This window comes from Alosa sapidissima, chromosome 3 (genome assembly GCF_018492685.1).
Source record: "Alosa sapidissima isolate fAloSap1 chromosome 3, fAloSap1.pri, whole genome shotgun sequence".
NCBI classification, from domain to species: domain Eukaryota; kingdom Metazoa; phylum Chordata; class Actinopteri; order Clupeiformes; family Clupeidae; genus Alosa; species Alosa sapidissima.
In genome coordinates, this window is record NC_055959.1 from 39439022 (window position 1) to 39459576 (window position 20555).

The 20555-nt window shown below is 42.2% G+C and overlaps 1 protein-coding gene across 1 annotated transcript; it reads left to right on the forward strand.

Annotated features, from left to right (window-relative positions):
- Positions 1-4408: 4408 nt before the first annotated feature.
- On the forward strand, positions 4409-15569 carry LOC121705556. Its single transcript, XM_042086591.1, has 6 exons — positions 4409-4447; positions 4547-4665; positions 12079-12416; positions 13992-14138; positions 14418-14461; positions 14821-15569. Exons 1-6 carry the CDS (start codon positions 4409-4411, stop codon positions 14950-14952), a joined length of 819 nt encoding a protein of 272 aa, XP_041942525.1. The 3' UTR covers positions 14953-15569.
- The last annotated feature ends 4986 nt before the right edge of the window (positions 15570-20555 follow it).

Here is a 20555-nt window from a genome sequence, read left to right on the forward strand (position 1 = left end):
ATAATTTTTCGTTTTGATCTGTAGCCCCCCTGCTGGACTGGACCCCCCAAAAGGAGGGTAGGGCAGACACAGTTTTCTGTGAATATCTTGAGAACCGTGTGCAGATATTCACACACACACATACATTCACAGTAATCATACGTATGACACATACACACACAGTAGACATGTACACATGCATGCACAGGCACACACACAGACACACCCACAAGCACATGCACGCATGCACACACACACACACAAACAAACATAAACACACACATGCACACAATTCAAGAATTTCTCAGAATTATGAACAGGCAAGATGGGGGTGGGGTTGTATAAAATGTATTTTACATGTGAAATCTATGAACTAATCATGTTTTGGTACTTGTTGTCTAGCAGATACCAGTGAGAATTGAGTGTGTATAATGCAATTCAGTGAGACAGTTAGAATCCTATAGGCCTTTCACCTTTTGTTTTTAGCCAGCAGCCAGACCAGCAGATACCCTAACTTTGCTGAATTACTGAAGCTAAGCAGGCTTAGTTAGTACTTGGATAAGAAACCTCCTTGGAAGAGTAGGTTCCTGCTGGAAGTGGTGTTGGTGGCTGGCCAGTAGGTGGCACTCTTCCCTGTGGCCAAAAGCCACCAAACAAATATCAATCCCAATGTCCTATCGCAGTGACAGGGACACTGTTCTGCAGGAGATGTTTTCCTTTGCATGAATGTTAAATTGAGGTCCTGACTCACCATGGTTGTTAAAGATCCCATGGCATTTATCGCAAAGAGTAGGTGGTTCCCTGATTTGCTTTATTTATGTACACATACATAAAGACACGCACACATGCGCACACACACATACAAAAACACACACACGACACGCACATAAACACACATACACACATACAAACACACACACATGCACCCACACATACAAACACACCTACATACACAAACACACTCACACACAAAAAACACACACAAATCTCAGTGTTTGTTAAACCTCCTTTCTGGAATACCCCTCTGATGAGAGGTCTCCATCCTAAAACCGTCTCCAACAACAACACAGAATCACCACATAGAGTTCAGTTAACCTGATGAGGTCTCCATCCTAAAACCCTCTCCAACAATAACACTGAATCACCACATAGAGTTCAGTTAACCTGATGAGGTCTCCATCCTAAAACCCTCTCCAACAATAACACTGCACTGCACTGGTGAAATATCATCACCATGTTGACATCTTGGGCTGATGGACAATGTGTCATACTCTAATATTTCTAAAACGTAAACCATCTTTTAAAGGGACACCAGGCAACGTTTTCGTGTTAATTACTCATCTTCGTAAGTCGGTATATGGTTAAATGACTCATTACGGGGCGAATGAAGGCTCTCTCGCCCGCCCCTACTGCCTGTAGGAAGAATATCTCACTTGCAAGTTCAGTGTATCCTACCCGCCGACCGAAGCAGGATCAGTTTACAGCACAGAGGCAGGCTAACGAAACGCTAGAGATTGTTGCAAACGTGTGTATAATGGCAGAGCCGGCGAAGAAGCAGCGAAAACCCTTGAAGGAAGACGCAAAGAAAAGGAAAAGAGCTTCAGACCGAGCGAGGGGGAGTTTCATAGAGAAAAAGCATCAGGCTTGCCTGGTGTCCCTTTAAAGTCAAATGCCATTTTCCACTGTTAGAACAAGTTTAGTTTGTATTTGTGTGCTTAATTGAAATTTGCTTGCTTTGGGAAAAAAAATAATGTGCATATAACCACGCAAATATACTCATGAAGAAAGATTCATAATGACTATATTTGTGTGGTTATATGCAAGTTTTTTTTCCAAAAGCACCCACGCACACACAAACATGTCAACTTGCACACAAACGCAAACATGCCTACACACACTCACACATACCCACTGTTGAAAGTCCATGTCGCTTTGAATACTCAACTTTAACTTCAATATTTAACATTTAACTTCAACATATACATACACACACAGAGTAAGCATGGCTACATAACACACTCACACATGAGGGATGCACCAATGAAGCGTCTCTGGCCTACTGGTTAGGGGTTTGGACTGGTAGCTGAGTGGCCTACTGGTTAGGGGATTGGACTGGTAGCTGAGTGGCCAGTTTGATCTCTGACTGGTAGGAAACATGTGGGTGGGGAGGATGATTGTGTAGCACTTTCCTCACGCTGTATATGAGCAAAACAGCTAACACCCAACTGCCGTGTGTGTGTGTATGCGTGTGTGTGTGTGTGTGTGTGTGTGTGTGTGTGTGTTCACATCCACATATGAGCAAGAAGTCTAACACCCAACTGCCGAGTGTGTGTGTGTGTGTGTGTGTTCACATCCACATATGAGCAAGAAGTCTAACACCCAACTGCCGTGTGTGTGTGTGTATGTGTGTGTGTGTGTGTGTTCACATCCACACATGAGCAAGAAGTCTAACACCCAACTGCCGTGTGTGTGTGTCTGTGTGTGTGTGTGTTAGCATCCACATTATGAGCAAGAAGTCTGTATGTGTGTGTGTGTGTTCACATCCACACATGAGCAAGAAGTCTAACACCCAACTGCCGTGTGTGTGTGTCTGTGTGTGTGTGTGTGTTAGCATCCACATTATGAGCAAGAAGTCTAACACCCAACTGCCGTGTGTGTGTGTTCACATCCACATATGAGCAAGAAGTCTAACACCCAACTGTCGTGTGTGTGTGTGTGTGTGTTCACATCCACATATGAGCAAGAATTCTAACACCCAACTGCCGTGTGTGTGTGTGTGTGTGTTCACATCCACATACCGCTGCGCTCCTCTGACGAACGACGTCTAGCTCTACCACCGGTACGCTCAAGCCAATCCAAACTTTTCTCATCTGTTGTTCCTCGTTGGTGGAACACACTGCCAGTTCCTACAAGGGCAGGGACATCCTTTTCCACTTTCAAAAAACTCCTGAAGACCCAGCTCTTTAGAGAACATCTACTCTCATAGCAACACTTACAACAAGTCTTACTGATCCTAGCACTCACCGACGCACTTATTCTTACTGTACTCTAATGTTTTTTTAAACTGTCCCAAAATTGTGAGAATTGTTCTAAAACTTACTGTTTACCATGTTGTTAGTCGCTTTGGTTAAAAAGCGTCAGCCAAATGTAATGTAATGTAATGTAATATGAGCAAGAAGTCTAACACCCAAGTGCCGTGTGTGTTCACACACATTAACCACAGATAGGTCAGGATGGTGAGGTATCTTAACACAACCAAACAAACATGCTTACTTTGCATACGCATATCTACTCGCACAGACTCACAACCAAACACGACTACTCACAAACAGGCCTATGGCCACACACACACACACACTTTATCTAATAGCACACACAGTTTCAAACTTAAGAAAGACAAAGTTCAAACTTAAAAAAGACAGAGAAAACCACAAGAACAGGAAGCCAGTTTTCACACCCTGACACGCACACATACACTCTCTCTCCCTTTCTTTCATAATGAACAAACTCTGAACAAACTGATCAGCATCTTGGACAATGAATGTCATCCACTCCACAGCACTATTGTAAAGCAGAAGAGCCTGATCAGCTGGAGACTTCGCTCACTGTCATGCACAACTGACAGACTGAGGAAGTCATTTGTCTACAGGGCCATTGAACTATTCAACGCTTCCTTTAAGGGTAGAGGAGAGATAGACTTCTCTGCATAGTCTGTTTACATGCTATATTAGCACATTTGCACAACCCCCTCCCTCCCTCCTGGACTGTGGCCGTACTTGATGCTTAATACCTTATACTCAATACTTGACCAATGGCTGTAACCCTTTTACCTCAACCTATTCTTGCACTGACATCGTTTTGTTATATTATCTTGTCTACATTATACATTATTCTCTTATATGTCCATATTACTTCAACTGTATATTGCATCTTGCTTGTGTCTGTTGAGGGGTCCACGACCATGGCACCCTTGACAGGGAAAGCGATCATCCTCAGCTGCACACTGAATTACAGGCTCAGTCCCTGCCCTGTCATGCTTGATCATCCTTAAGCACACTATGCTGATATTTTATTTAGTTTATATAGTATATTTAGTATTTTAGTATCATGTTTATCTTCTACTGTCTCTATTGTACAGTAGAGTTTTCTTATATGTACATTACTTTTTCTGCTGTGCCGTGCATGTTGGGTGTGATGTCTGTATGCTACTGAGAACTTGAATTTCCCCTTGGGATCAATAAAGTATCTATCTATCTATCTATCCTCTAATCACACTCACACACACATGGTGCATACTGTACACACATATCCTTTACATGCATACATACACATACTCTCTCTCTCCCCTTTCTTTCATACACACACACACACACACACTACATACACAATACATTTCTGGTTTCAGTGGGGTCCCAGACTCTCTTCACAGATGAAACAGCCCTTGGAGGGAAATGGCTGCCGTCTAGGGGTGTGTGGTGGTGTGTTTGTGTGTGTGTGTGTGTTCTGTCTGACTGCTCTGGAGGACGTCTTCACTTTGCCTTGTGTACAAACACAACTCTCTCGCCAGGTTGAGCGGAAGTGTGCTGACCACAGTGGCAGTGAGCCAGAGTTGAGCCCCTGTCTGCCTCTCTCCTCTCAGGCGCACAAACATGGTGAGACAGGACATCAGCGCAGCTTTGCGTCTCTGTAAGTCAACTTCTCACAACTTCTTTGGTAACATTTTCTACTTTTTCCAGAGACCTCCAGACGTCAGGATGCACACCAAAAGACATTAGGCTCCATAATGCAGATCATATTTATGAACTGTCATTTAGAAATCGTATCAGCTCAGAACAGTGTAGTGCAGTGTGTATCTACCAGGCTGTAGTTTAATTTACTGTAATCACATGTTGATTTCATATCTAATTTGATAATAAAGATGAGATAAAGATGATTTTTCTGCTGTACGTGCATGTTGGGTGTGATGTCTGTATGCTACTGAGACCTTGAATATCCCCTTGGGGATCAATAAAGTATCTATCTATCTAAAAAACAAAAACATTTTCTCACTTGCTCACTGTACAAAACTAGCTTCCCATATGAGCAGCATACATATATGTCTTATCATCAGAGGATTGAAGAATACTGAGGATAACATTTGTACACTGGCCGCAGAGGATTGAAGAATATTGAGGATCACATTTGCATACTGGCCGCAGTTGCATAGTCCCATATACATATGTACAGTATGTCTTATCATTAGAGGATTGAAGAATATTGAGGATATATTACTCTAACATAGTCTGGGTAATACTGTTACTATAATATTTAAAAAAAATATCATTTTTAGCTGATTAAAGTGCAATACATCCTTCATATATGGTACAAGATGACCCATTCTTGAATATGTCTAAGGCTATTTGTTCTCCCTTTAAAACTACATAGCATCCTTCATTAACTATGTAGGGCTGAGATATGGATGCTTTATAAAATGACAACAAACTTCTCAAAATATTTGAAAAAAAAAATGACTTTGAAGAGTTTATTTTAAGGTAAAATAACTATATTGTTCTACTTTAATCCATCATGTATTGTATGTGATAGCTATGTTAATAATATTTTGCAGATGATTTTGTCCAAAGCGACGTTAGCAAAACAATGGATAATAAGCATAGTGAAAATAATTAAAGACACCACACTAAGTGCCATAATATACAGCAAAACAATCAGAGTTATCAACAACAAAAGATAACCATTACATAAACAATACCAAGTACCTAAACTATGAATGTGGTTTCATCATCATAGCTGATCAAAGACCACAAACCGCATACTGAATTATCAGCAGTGGACACAGTACTTACTTAGTCAGGCAGGAGCTACACAATTACTGTAGGATGGTCATCAACTATAATTATAATAAGATGGAGACCACTCATATACTGCACTCTATCAATTGACATTCCTAAGGTTTGTGATGGGCCTAGTAAATATCCTGTCACCTTCCACAGGTACCACCGGCACCCCAAATGAGATGAGAGAATGGATGGTAGTGAATTATTGGTGTCGCTATTACCAGAAGCTAAACAAAAATCCTAATTTTTAGAATAAGATGGTCCACTGCAGCAAAACAAATGTTGGATTTGCTCAGCAGTCTGTGTCTACATTAATTGGATACAAGAGAATAGTGGGAGAGGGAGCCCGATGGTCTGGTCTGATTGGCTAATACTGTCTAATTGTCAAATGAGTGTGTTCTGATTGGCTAATACTGTCTAATTGTCAAATGAGTGTGTTCTGATTGGCTAATACTGTCTAATTGTCAAATGAGTGTGTTCTGATTGGCTAATACTGTCTAATTGTCAAATGGGTGTGTGCTAGTTTAGCCTGCAGGGCTGTTTCAGCAGACAGAGGTCCATCTCAGAGCACTGTTTTAACCTTACATTTGTATTCATAGTGAAACTGCAGGTGGTAGGTAGTTTTTTCCGCTTTGAATCTACTTCAACATAAACAGGATGCAAAGCCGACCGTAGACTCAAGCTGGGCAGTTGCAAGGCTGCTAGCAAGGCATGTATGACTAATAGGAACAGCTGAGCTGGACCTCGCACCTTTCCGGAGCCCATGACTACAGGTTTCAGGATTAGTGCTACGCTTCCTGGAAGGGCTTATATAGCATTGTCATTCAATGTGCTTTACATAAACAAAAGCAAACAGTAATAGCACATAAAAGGGCAGTAGTTAAAAAAGTAAAGTACATAGAATACTTTAAAGACATAAAAAACAACATAGAATGATTAACCTTAATGACTTCTTAAAGCGATGGTTCGGAGTAATTTCACCCCCGAGCTAAACACCCTCCCAGAACCTGTTTTCCCTTGGTCGAACCCTGGTCGAGTAGCGCTGTCAGAAACTAATGAGTTTCTGCAGTCGTAATGGTACCAAATTTTATCTCGTAAATTAGCCCACTAATAATGCCCTGAATGGTACGAAACTTCTACAGTAGTACAACTATGTTCTTTACTCATAAAACGAGGCATTGAAAAGTTTGTAAGTACACCAGGAGTTTATTTAAATAAAACTTGCCTGATGGATGCTACTATCTCCTACTATACCGCTGCGTTGACGTTACATCCGTGATTTGGGAAAAGCCCGTAAAAGTCCTGGCAGGAAGCATGCATAAGGATGTAGATCCAGGAATGCACTAATATTTTGTTCATAGTACCAGTTTGCAACAATTATTAGTTAACATTAACATTAAGTTGTAAACACTTCGGAAAAAAATATTAAAAACTGGATATACCAAAAAACGTTGATGTAATCGCTTCCTGCAGACATTCATTCAACCGCTTCAAGGCAGACATTCATTTTTCAATATTAGAACCCTGTTTAATATTATCTATTCCAAAGACACGTGTGAACTCCCTGAAGTAGTCATCTATCTGGATGCTGAAAAGGCGTTTGACAGAGTTGAGTGGGAATACCTTTTCACTGTTCTGAAAAAATTTGGCTTTGGGGACACACTAATATCCTGGATACGCCTCCTGTACACCTCGCCCCTCGCTTCTGTCAACACCAATAATACCAAGTCTGAATATTTCAACTTATTTCGTGGTAGATAGATAGATAGATAGATATATAGATACTTTATTGATCCTCAAGGGGAAATTCAAGGGTCTCAGTAGCGTAAAGACATAACACACAACATGCACTTACAACAGAAATGGTAAACATTAGTATAAGTATAAACATATAACTAAACTCAACTGTACAATAAAGTCAGTAGAAGATAAGATAAGAATCTAACAAACTAAATACTAAATACACTATATAAGTTAAATTAAGAAAGTCCAATGTGCTTGAGGGTGATCAAGCATAAGACGCTTGTAGTGACAGGGCCAGGACTGGTGAGGTGCTAAAGGGAGTGAGTGTCGTGATGAAGGTGCAAAAGTAGTCCAACCATAGTCCTTAGTTATGTGTGCATGGCAAGGTGCTCAAGAGAGTGGGTGTCATGGTGAAGGTGCAAAAAGTAGTCCAACATTAGTCAACAGTGCAACAGTAGGGTCTAGAGACCAGCATAAATAATATAGTCAAATAGGAGAGTAAAGTGTAATGTAAACAAGGTAAAATAAAAACTATTTCAGTGCAAGAACGGGTTGAGGTAACAGTGTAGCAGTAAAACAGTAGTGAAACATTAGGCTGTGTACAATAGTAAAACAGTAGTAAGCAGTAGTGGGCAGTCAGTACTCAAAAAACATGGACGTGGAGAGGCAGACAGACTAAGCAGAGAAGTCTATCTCTCCTCTCCCCTTTAGTGAGGCATTGAACAGTTCAATGGCCCTAGGAACAAATGACTTCCTCAGCCTTTCAGTTGTGCATGGCAGTGAGCGAAGTCTCCAGCTGATCAAGCTCTTTTGGTTTTTGATAGTGCTGTAGAGCGGATGACATTCATTGTCATTCATTGTACTCGTCAGGGTTGTCCGCTTTCTCCCTTGCTTTTTGCCATTGCTATAGAACCCCTCTCCATAGCTGTCAGGAAGTCAACCTCATTCCTGGGGATAACCCGTAGGGGCGTTGAACACAGGCTTGCGTTGTATGCAGATGATTTACTTTTGTACGTTACTGATCCTCTTTCTCAATTGCCCAACATTCTGTCGTTATTACAAAACTTTGGCTCCTTTTCTGGGTACAAGCTCAATCTACAAAAGAGTGAATGTCTCCCCGTAAACTCAAAGGCTCTCCTGCTTTCACAATCTGATCTACCATTTCAACTGAATACCTGTAGCATCAAGTATTTGGGAGTAACTGTTACTCGTACTCTGTCTGCTTTATTAGATGCCAATTTTAGCTATATAAGGTCTGCTTTTCAGAGATGGTGTAATCTGCCCCTGTCAATGCTCGGCAAAATTAATGCAGTTAAGATGAACATTCTTCCAAAATGTCTATATCTTTTTCAATGTATCACTCTATTTTTACCAAAATCATATTTTAAATCTATTGATCAAGCGGTCATTTCCTTCATATGGAGTGGAAAGACTCCTAGGATTAGGAAGTCCCTCCTGCAACAGTGCTCACTTAGTGGAGGACTGTCTTTGCCAAATTTTATGTATTATTACTGGGCAGCAAATATCCATAAACTTCTGTTTTGGGTACGTAACCCCCAACCCCTGTGGTGGCAACTTGAGTTGACGTCATGCGTGTCGTCGTCCCTCCCGGCTCTTCTCTTTTCATCACTTCCGACATCTCCCTCTCGTTACACAGATAACCAAATTGTCTGTAACTCTTTGAAAATTTGGTATCAATTCAGGTGCCAATAACCCGCAATCATCTTTTTCCACCTTCTTTTCTAGATACTGCATTTCAGTTGTGGGAGAGAAATGGTATACAGACATTCAATGACTTATACATAGACAGAATTTTTAGTAGCTTCACAGACCTATCTGCTTCACATGACTTGCCTAAGGCACACTTATCTAGGTACTTTCAAATTAGGCACTGTGTCTTAAAAACGTTTTCAGACTTCCCCGCTTTACCCTCTAAGCAGCCATGGGAAGACCTCTTTAAACTCCAACCCAATCAGAGGTCACTTGTTTCCCACATCTATCAGGCTCTTCTGTCGTTTAACACGGAGCAGTGCTCTAAAAGTGCTGCTGCATGGGAGCAGGAGCTGGGTGTGGAATTTGAGGTAGATTTCTGGGAGAGAGCCATTAATAGAATACGTAATTCTTCATCATGTGCCCGTTTGGGCCTGACTCAGTTTAAAGTTGTTCAGAGATTGCATCTGTCAAGTTCAAGGCTATCAAAAATGTACCCTGACACTGAGGACATCTGTGTAGAGGTACACCCTGCCACTTTACTCATATGTTTGCATCATGCCCCAAACTTAAGCATTACTGGAATTCTATATTTAAAATCCTATCAGAAATTTCAGGTCCTAAAAGTCCTGGCAGGAAGCATGCATAAGGATGTAGATCCAGGAATGCACTAATATTTTGTTCATAGTACCAGTTTGCAACAATTATTAGTTAACACTAAGTTGTAAACACTTAGGAAAAAAAATATTAAAAACTGGATATACCAAAAAACGTTGATGTAATCGCTTCCTGCCAGGACTTTTACAGGCTTTTGCCAAATCACGGAAGTAACGTCGACGCAGCGGTGTAGGAGATAGTAGCATCCATCAGGCAAGTTTTATTTAAATAAACTCCTGGTGTACTTACAAACTTTTCAAAGCCTCGTTTTATGAGTAAAGATTAAGAACATAGTTGTACTACTGTAGAAGTTTCGTACCATTCAGGGCATTATTAGTGGGGTCATTTACGAGATAAAAGTTGGTACCATTACGACTGCAGAAACTCATTCGTTTCTGACAACGCTACTCGACCAGGGTTCGACCAAGGGAAAACAGGTTCTGGGAGGGTGTTTGGCTCGGGGTCATGGTGCAAAGGACCCTACGAAATTACTCCGAAAGGGTGAAATTACTCCGAACTATCGCTTTAACATCCCATCATTGTCTTGACTGTTTCCAGTCAGGCAATAGTAGGTCCCAGGCACTCAAATATATAAGAGGAGAAGGAATTCTTTAAAAAGCCTTTATTGAATCTGGCTTAGGTCATTTAAAATATTGAGCCAACATGTTTTGACCAAACATGGTCTTCTTCAGGGCAAAGTGATTCCAGTCAGGTTTCCGGGCTCATCACAGTACTGAGACGGCACTGATTAAAGTTTGAAATGATATACAGTACGCCTCAACCTGGATGCAGGCAAGGCATCAGTCCTAGTCCTTCTGGACCTTAGTGCTGCATTTGATACGGTAGACCATACCATACTGCCTGCTTCCCATCATTTTATTTTATCTAATTTTTAATTTCCTTATTTTCATATGTTTATTTTATTTTTTGATGACTTTTCTGGATATGATATGTATCAGATAGCTAGATAGATACTTTAATGATCCCCAAGGGGAAATTCAAATCGTTTTATCATTTAGAATTTTACCCAAATTATCTCAATGTATATGACATCTCTCTTTTATGTAAAGTACTTGTGCTTATGAAATGTGCTATATAAATATAAATAAATGTTGCCTTGCCTTAACCTAATGCTTCAAATGAAACTCACAGATTCTCATGTTTTGGCATAAACAGTAAAAGGAATGATGAGCACTCAGATTAACAGAATTTTAACTGAAAGACTTTTCCAGATTCAACATTTGTAACTGTAACCTAGTCAAACACCCAGTGAACAGCTGCACTCTATATGGAGATTCTTTAAGTAGCCCCATATGCAGCACTCTATATGGAGATTCTTTAAGTAGCCCCATATGCAGCACTCTACAGTATATGGAGATTCTTTAAGTAGCCCCATGCGGTACTCTATATGGAGATTCTTTAAGTAGCTATATGCAGCTCTCTATATGGAGACACGCAGTGCACATATATATACATTATCAACTGGGGAAGTTTCATAGTGATATCTGCTAGTTAAAAGCATCTCTGTTTAAAGGGTTTGATGTGTGGAGTTTGTGTGTCCAGAGAAGAGTGTGTGTGTGTTTGAAGGGTTTGATGGTTTTCGTCAGGTTTGGTCATTACTGCTGTACATGCAGATATGTCAGTATTTACATTTTGGGGGCCTGTTTTGGGGACATTTTGGACTCCTGTTTAAGCTGTGCGCAATTGGTTGGTTTATTTCACAGATGTGAAATTGTGTGAAGTTCTTGGGTTATTAACTATCCCTCAATTTGTCCGGGATTGGCAATTAAAATATAAGTTTGATAAAATATTTCATTAAACCAGGGCTGCCAATAATTTTTCTTAGACTTAATATAATTAGAATAGAATAGAATAAAGATTTATTGTCATTGCACAGTAATACAACAAAATTCAGTGCACTCACGTACTGGACTCATTAAAAAAGATTTTGGTTTTTGGTTTGGTATATATTATATACCAAATAATATATATATATATATATATATATATATATATATATTAATTCCATATATGTTTATTTATGTATGTTTACTCATGTTTATGTATATTTATTTATGTTTTGTTCATGTAACATTGTGTGGTGTGTGTGTGTGTGTGTTATATCTGTTTGTTGGCTGTGCTCTCCTCCCCTCAGGCCTGGGGTGGTGTGTGTGTGTGTGTGTGTGTGTGTGTGCGGTGCAGTGGACAACGTGCGTGTGTGGCCGGGACAGGACGTGGTTGTGAGGTGCGAGACGGGGAGTGCGTCCGGCTCCTACACACAGTGGCTGCAGGTGTGTCCTCCCCAGGTGCCGCGCTTTGTCCAGCAGAGCCGCAAGTTCAGCTTCAAGAAGAGCGCCGTCCACGGCTGCTATGACCTCCACGTCTCCGGCGTCGCCTCCGCCGACGTGTGCCTGTACTTCTTCGCGCTCGTCGAGAAGGACCAGAAGTGTGACTACATGTTCCAGAGGACACAAACTAGACTCACTCTTGCAGGTGAGTACCATAGACAGTAAAATAAATGGACACAGCGACCCCATAGACTTCGACGGAGACGAGTGAAGTTAATTAGAAGCACTTGTCCAGTGACGGCTTGTTGTGCTGCGCAGCCTCAAACTGAGCTTGACCACGGAGGTGGGACGTGGGCAACCTGTCTGAAATTTGTAACTCTTCTGGTAGCTGCGCCGAGAGAAATCTGAATCAAGCGTAGAAGCGTAGTTGTTTTAACCATTAAGATCAACAAAAGGTGAAGCAAATAGGTATACTTTATCAGTATAGCAAATGCTAATGTGTTAAGTTAAATAGTTGTTGAATTACTCAAGGGCTGCAGCTATAGATTCTTTTTGAAACCTGGAGAGCAATGAACAGCAGCTGTTCGACCGCAGATCACTTGCGTGTTTTCAGTGCCGGTGGTGTTTGACCCCCCCTGTCCCCCGGCCCTGAGTGTGTGTGTGTGTATGTGTGCTCCAGATTCAGTGCCGGTGGTGTTTGACCCCTCCTGTCCCCCGGCCCCTGATCCTGAGTGTGTGTGTGTGTGTGTGTGCTCCAGATTCAGTGCCGGTGGTGTTTGACCCCTCCTGTCCCCCGGCCCCTGATCCTGAGTGTGTGTGTGTGTGTGTGTGCTCCAGATTCAGTGCCGGTGGTGTTTGACCCCTCCTGTCCCCCGGCCCCCGATCCTGAGTGTGTGTGTGTGTGTGTGTGCTCCAGATTCAGTGCCGGTGGTGTTTGACCCCTCCTGTCCCCCGGCCCCTGATCCTGAGTGTGTGTGTGTGTGTGTGTGCTCCAGATTCAGTGCCGGTGGTGTTTGACCCCTCCTGTCCCCCGGCCCCCGGCCCTGAGTGTGTGTGTGTGTGTGTGTGCTCCAGATTCAGTGCCGGTGGTGTTTGACCCCTCCTGTCCCCCGGCCCCTGATCCTGAGTGTGTGTGTGTGTGTGTGTGCTCCAGATTCAGTGCCGGTGGTGTTTGACCCCTCCTGTCCCCCGGCCCCTGATCCTGAGTGTGTGTGTGTGTGTGTGTGCTCCAGATTCAGTGCCGGTGGTGTTTGACCCCTCCTGTCCCCCGGCCCCTGATCCTGAGTGTGTGTGTGTGTGTGTGTGCTCCAGATTCAGTGCCGGTGGTGTTTGACCCCTCCTGTCCCCCGGCCCCCGATCCTGAGTGTGTGTGTGTGTGTGTGTGCTCCAGATTCAGTGCCGGTGGTGTTTGACCCCTCCTGTCCCCCGGCCCCTGATCCTGAGTGTGTGTGTGTGTGTGTGTGCTCCAGATTCAGTGCCGGTGGTGTTTGACCCCTCCTGTCCCCCGGCCCCCGGCCCTGAGTGTGTGTGTGTGTGTGTGTGCTCCAGATTCAGTGCCGGTGGTGTTTGACCCCTCCTGTCCCCCGGCCCCTGATCCTGAGTGTGTGTGTGTGTGTGTGTGCTCCAGATTCAGTGCCGGTGGTGTTTGACCCCTCCTGTCCCCCGGCCCCTGATCCTGAGTGTGTGTGTGTGTGTGTGTGCTCCAGATTCAGTGCCGGTGGTGTTTGACCCCTCCTGTCCCCCGGCCCTGAGTGTGTGTGTGTGTGTGTGTGTGCTCCAGATTCAGTGCCGGTGGTGTTTGACCCCTCCTGTCCCCCGGTCCCAGAGGGCGGCTGCTCTCTGCCCTGGACTCTGCTGCTGATCGCCGGCTGCCTGCTCTCCACTCTGCTGGCCCTCACCTGGGCACACAGAATCTGCTGCAACACAGGTGTGTGATCTCACACACACACACACCCTCACACCTGGGCACACAGAATCTGCTGCAACACAGGTGTGTGATCACACACACTTAACATACACACGCACACACACACTTGGGCACACACTGGGTCTGCTGCAACTAGAGTTGCAAAGGGGTGGAAAATTTCCAGTAAATTTCCGGAAACTTTCCAGAAACTTACCATGGGAAGTTAAGATGGGGAATCTTAAATGGAATTAAATTACACACATTAAACACACATTCTGATTAAACTACCCTAATGTTCAGGCACAGGTCAGAGGGAGGAGGAAGCAACAGGAGCTGAATATCAGGTAGAATTCACTTGAATTGTCATGTCATATTCTTTGTGTGGGTGTGTGTGGTGTCAGGTATCATTCACATTAGTCAGATTCTTTGTGTGTGTGCTGTGTATCAGATGTAATGTTCTTGTCATTTTAGATTATTTTTAAGGTCACGATTTGATTAAATTTTCGATCTTTAATTATGTTACTATTAATGCAATTCTCTTTTCTTTTGCCTTATTTCCAGTTCTGTGTGTTTGTATGTGTCTTTGGGGGGGGGGGGGGGGGGGGGGGGGTACCCAGTAGTACCCGGTCCTGTAAGTCATGTGCGCTTATTTTGTGTGTGTGGTGTGTTTGTGTATCTGGTGTGTGTGTGTGTGTGTGTTAAGGTGGATGTTTGCAAGTACCATCAGTGTGAGAAGACCTTAAGAGGCCTGGACTGTCTTCATACTGAAGTCACTTACAGACTGATCCCTATGGAGGCCTCTCAGCCCCCACACACTCCCACGGATCTGGACTGAGGCCTCTTAAAATACACACTTCCTGAAAAAGCTTCAGCACCCCCGACCCCCTCTCTCTTTCTCTACCACGGGGTCCCGGGTGTGAATTTGAGTCCCAGTCAGAGTGCACACAGCCTCACACACTCTCTCATAAAATGATTTATTAGTAATAAATAATAAAGTTCAAGTTCAACATTATAACATAAATTAAATAGAAGTAATTAAAAAGGTTTATAAGGGATAGTGTGTAGAACGCCGGTCAGGTTATCAGGAAATAAGTTCGACAGGGCGAAACAGACCCTGAGGCATCATCAGCAGTGTGTGCTTTCTCTCCCCGGTAATGACCCGGTCTAAAGGAAATTATGGGAATTAATTGGAATTTACGAGAATTAACTGGGGATTTTGGGTAATTCATACAAACTGTTTCACAGATAAACATTAACATTTTGTTTCGTAATAAGCCATATGATTTGAATGTTCATATTTTCGCTTAGCTTAGCATACAAAGCTAGCTAGCATGCTAGCGGGAATCCCATTCTTTGCCTATTGTTTACTAGTGTGCTAAACTAGCAACACTGAACTGCCCAAGATACACCACACCACTCAAAAACAAAATCTGATTGGTTGTAACCTTTTTTTCCCATTATTATGCTGTGTGCATGTGATTGACTGATGTGCAGGGTAGAAATTTGACTGAAATTGCATTAAATCAGGTTGTCTTAACTAATATTATGCTCAAGATGGGGTTTTGTCCACTACATTTAAGTTCCCTGTTATATACTAACTTGCCATATTAAATATTCCCGTTAATTCCCATGGAAAGTTTCCAACTTTCCAAAATTCCCGGAATTGTGCAACCCTAGCTGCAACACAGGTGTGTGATCACACACACTTAACATACACACACACAGGCACACCTGGGCACACCCTGGGTCTGTTGCAACACAGGTGTTTGATCACACACAGACACAACAATTCCCTTGGCCTTTGGAATTAAAATAACCCCACATCATCACATACCCTTCACCATATTAAATTTTCCCTGGGGATCAATAAAGTATCTGTCTATCTATATCACAATTGGCATGGGATATTTTCCATAAGATCATCTCTCAATGCAAATCAAATCAGTTATTAGGCTAACTGAAAGAAAATCATGTCAATCTCTAGGTATGGTGAAGGGTATGTGATAATGTGGGGTTATTTTTAGTGATGGCCCGATACCGATACTGGCATCGGGCCGATACTGGGCCCAACTATTCCTACTCGTAAATATTCCCCGATACCACCCTAAATCACTATAGCCGCTATGCTTTCATGAAGCCTACTCACACAGGCAGATGCAAGTGTGCGAGAAATCACCACTTTATTCAATGGCCAATCGTTATTGGCCATTTTTATGTTTGAAATAGCCTGCTTTTTATGCACAATATGGAATTTTAGCCGATATTTACAATCTCATTTTAGCCGATTGCCGATATTCACCTCTAATTTTTATTCATTGAAAAGTTTCTTGTGTATTACAATTAACCTGTTATTATGATAGTGTAGGCTAGGCCTACTTGTTGTCAATATGGGACATGTAAAAACTTTACTTTGATTCAACCCTGTATCATTTTAGAAATAGACATTCACTCATGAAAAATATTTAAATTATTTCAAATATGGCACATTTATTAAAGGAACCGTATGTAAGAAATAGGCTTGTGCAAAATTCCAGAATTTAATTGAAACTGGCTCTTAAATTCCAATTCAATTCTTGAATTTCACTTGCATTTCAATTGATGTAGCAAACAGGAAGCAGAATTGCAATTCGAATTTTGCACAACCCTCGTAAGAAATGTATTTCAATTAATCATAAAATGGGCCTGATATGTCACTAGACATTAAGAAATCATGTTCATTTCAAATACTTATATCACTCACAACAGTAGTCCGGCCAAACCAAGGCAGGAATGCATGCATACAGGTAATGTACACCCACGCATCAAACACACATTCTGATTAAACTACCCTAATGTTCAGGCAAAGGTCAGAGGGAGGAGGAAGCAACAGGAGCTGAATATCAGGTAGAATTCACTTGAATTGTCATGTCATATTCTTTGTGTGGGTGTGTGTGGTGTCAGGTATCATTCACATTAGTCAGATTCTTTGTGTGTGTGCTGTGTATCAGATGTAATGTTCTTGTCATTTTAGATTATTTTTAAGGTCACGATTTGATTAAATTTTCGATCTTTAATTATGTTACTATTAATGCAATTCTCTTTTCTTTTGCCTTATTTCCAGTTCTGTGTGTTTGTATGTGTCTTTGGGGGGGGGGGGGGGGGGGGGGGGGGGGGTACCCAGTAGTACCCGGTCCTGTAAGTCATGTGCGCTTATTTTGTGTGTGTGGTGTGTTTGTGTATCTGGTGTGTGTGTGTGTGTGTGTGTGTTAAGGTGGATGTTTGCAAGTACCATCAGTGTGAGAAGACCTTAAGAGGCCTGGACTGTCTTCATACTGAAGTCACTTACAGACTGATCCCTATGGAGGCCTCTCAGCCCCCACACACTCCCACGGATCTGGACTGAGGCCTCTTAAAATACACACTTCCTGAAAAAGCTTCAGCACCCCCGACCCCCTCTCTCTTTCTCTACCACGGGGTCCCGGGTGTGAATTTGAGTCCCAGTCAGAGTGCACACAGCCTCACACACTCTCTCATAAAATGATTTATTAGTAATAAATAATAAAGTTCAAGTTCAACATTATAACATAAATTAAATAGAAGTAATTAAAAAGGTTTATAAGGGATAGTGTGTAGAACGCCGGTCAGGTTATCAGGAAATAAGTTCGACAGGGCGAAACAGACCCTGAGGCATCATCAGCAGTGTGTGCTTTCTCTCCCCGGTAATGACCGGTGTTCTATAAATTATCCCGCTTATTATACAAACGAAACGAAAAAATAAACACCACATTATGTCTCTTTACATTTATTTGTTGCCGTTTCGTTGTGGCTTTTGCTAAGAAACAAATAGTTTGCAACACACTCTGAACTCTGAGGACAAGATTAGATAAAGTGGTAAATGTCAAAATACTGTAGAAGTGTGTGGTTGATGACATGTACTGTAGGCATGAGGAAGAGTATGGCAATTTAGCATCCATTGCTACATTTAAAACCAACACATTTCAGGAGAATATGGCATCTGCATGCAGATCTAGAGTGGAGTGGAATACAGTTTTGTGAACTAGTAACTAACTTTGAGCCCCAAAATGGTGAATGACCCCAGAAGGCTTGGTGCCATGACCCTCACTGACCCCAGAAGGCTTGGTGTTGTGACCCCCACTGACCCCAGAAGGCTTGGTGTCATGACCCTCACTGACCCCAGAAGGCTTGGTGTTGTGACCCTCACTGACCCCAGAAGGCTTGGTGTCGTGACTTCCAGTGACCCCTTAAGGCTTGGAATCATGTGAAGCATGAAGTATGTGCTTCTGCAAGAGTTTGTGAAACTAGAGTGACAGCATTCTTTCATGGGACTGGAAGTACAGAGCTGGATTAATCCTTTCTGCACTCCAAATCCTAACCTTACCCAAGTATTGTAAGCAAGTTTTTATTAGCAAAGAAGAACTTGTAATAAATGAGGGCACCTGCCCCCCCTCCCCCCCCCCCCCCCGATACAGTTATTTTTATGAAACCTTGTTGTGTATATGCAAGTCCTTAGACTGACCCTATTCAACTGAACATATCACTAGGGTTTAATCCCGGGAAACGGGATTCAGGCTACAGGGTACATCTGTGGAGGCGGCGAGAACGTTTTCTATCTGCCAAAATCCGAAACCGCCTGAGCGCAGTAATCTATCGACGCTCTCTGCTTCTTGAAAGCACACTTCCAGAAAAAAAAGAAAAGGCAGGGTGAGATTGAATAGTAAAAGTTGTCATGAGTTCAATGCAATGCTGATATTGCAACAGATTGTTTAGGCTATTTTCAATTCAGTTACATAGGCCTATGGGCCTGTCTTTTAGCAGTGCAAAGTTCTACATTTCTGTGGGTCGTTTTCTTTAATTTAGTTGAACTTATGTTTTTAATTTAGTTCAATTTATGTGTTTAAAAGAGAAATATGCCTGCCCTGGCTTAATAAAGAAATATTTGGTTAACTTTGAATGATTATTCTCGTTTGCAGTCGCTTACAAATCTCAACAGCCACAGAACAACTCTACATCCAGGCAGACACTGTCCAAGAGTGCAGACATACAGTATGTATCCACGTGGTATCGATTACATGTTTGAACCTTACAAATAAGAAAATCACGGAACCTCCTACACCTTATGATCAATTGTTACAGTGCCTCCAAAGCCACATGGTGAATGACTCCAGAAGGCTTGGCATCGTACCCCCTCTGTCCCCTTAAAGCAACACCAAAGAGTTTTTTGTACCTTAAAATAATGTTTCCAAAATCGTTTCAGTGGTTCATCAACTCGTAACAGGGTGAACGGCAATTTTGCATTTGCTTTGCGGCCCTCTATCGGCAATAACCGCACTATGTAAGTTTGCCAGATCGGATAGCGGATCTGTAGTTCGATGGAATGAGACATCAGAAACTACAAATTTGACTTGCATCTGATGTTGCAATACATCGTACTTTTATAAGTCATGCAAAATATTCTACCTTGTCTGTGGACATCGTTATTTGCAAAGCTGGTGCTGGATAAACAAATAGCGTGTGTGCGACAGAGGGAAAGTTCTTTGGTGTTGCTTTAAACCCGTGCCAAACAAATATTGACTGCAAAGTTCCCTTGCAGGTGTGACTGGGTCGTCTTGAATGAATGACTGAAGCCCTTCACTTTTTTCCTCACTCAAAGGACACTCAATTTCAGGAACCACAATCGCTACTTCCATCACACCATCGTGGTCTGTGGCAATGTCCCAGGCAAGGTCTGGCTCCTCAATGTCCTAGCATAAAACAATATCCAAAGATTATTGGATGATGGCATTCGTGACCAGTTGTCTCAAGTCTTAAGTGTTTGTTAGCATGGACCATTTTCCCTAAAGCCCTCCTTACCCTGACAGACTTTGGAAAGATTTGCAAAAGACTTTTGAAAGACTACAGTCTCAGACCCTCTCACATCTAAAGACAAGTAATAGAGTTTTAAGTCACAGACTATGATTTTTCAATGACTAGGGATCTTGCAGGGGCACTATTTACAAGACTGCAACTAGATTCCTATAAATTATTACCCATCGTGCAATAGATAAACAGGAACTGAAATGATAGCCTACTAAACTCAAAGTCGTATTTTCGTGTTTCTGCAGCATTGTTTCATGCGTGACATCCTTAACCGATATAGAGTTGTTCTGTCACGTGGAAGAGCCAACTAAATATGTATAAGAAATGACAGATATTATAAGAATAACAAATAATTACAGCTGTCGCCTACTTGGCCCCTTCCTGTTTGGTGTTGGAGAGAGGTCACTATTGGTTTTTATAGTTCACGTCACTATTTGCATGAGCCACGACTAGAAAGACTTGTGATAATATCAAACATATTTGATATTGTCGTAACAGCAAAATTAGAAAAGGACTGACTCCAACTGACTTAAAACCGCTAAGATTGGCACCTTACACTTAACAATCTAGTTGACGGGAGCG

Excerpts from the sequence above, each read along its gene's own strand:
- LOC121705556 (XM_042086591.1), top strand. The coding sequence starts at position 4,409 with ATGAAACAGCCCTTGGAGGGAAATGGCTGCCGTCTAGGG. Across the intron at positions 14,139-14,417 it reads CAGAATCTGCTGCAACACAG|GCACAGGTCAGAGGGAGGAG; the intron begins GTGTGTGATCTC and ends CCTAATGTTCAG. Across the intron at positions 14,462-14,820 it reads CAACAGGAGCTGAATATCAG|GTGGATGTTTGCAAGTACCA; the intron begins GTAGAATTCACT and ends GTGTGTGTTAAG.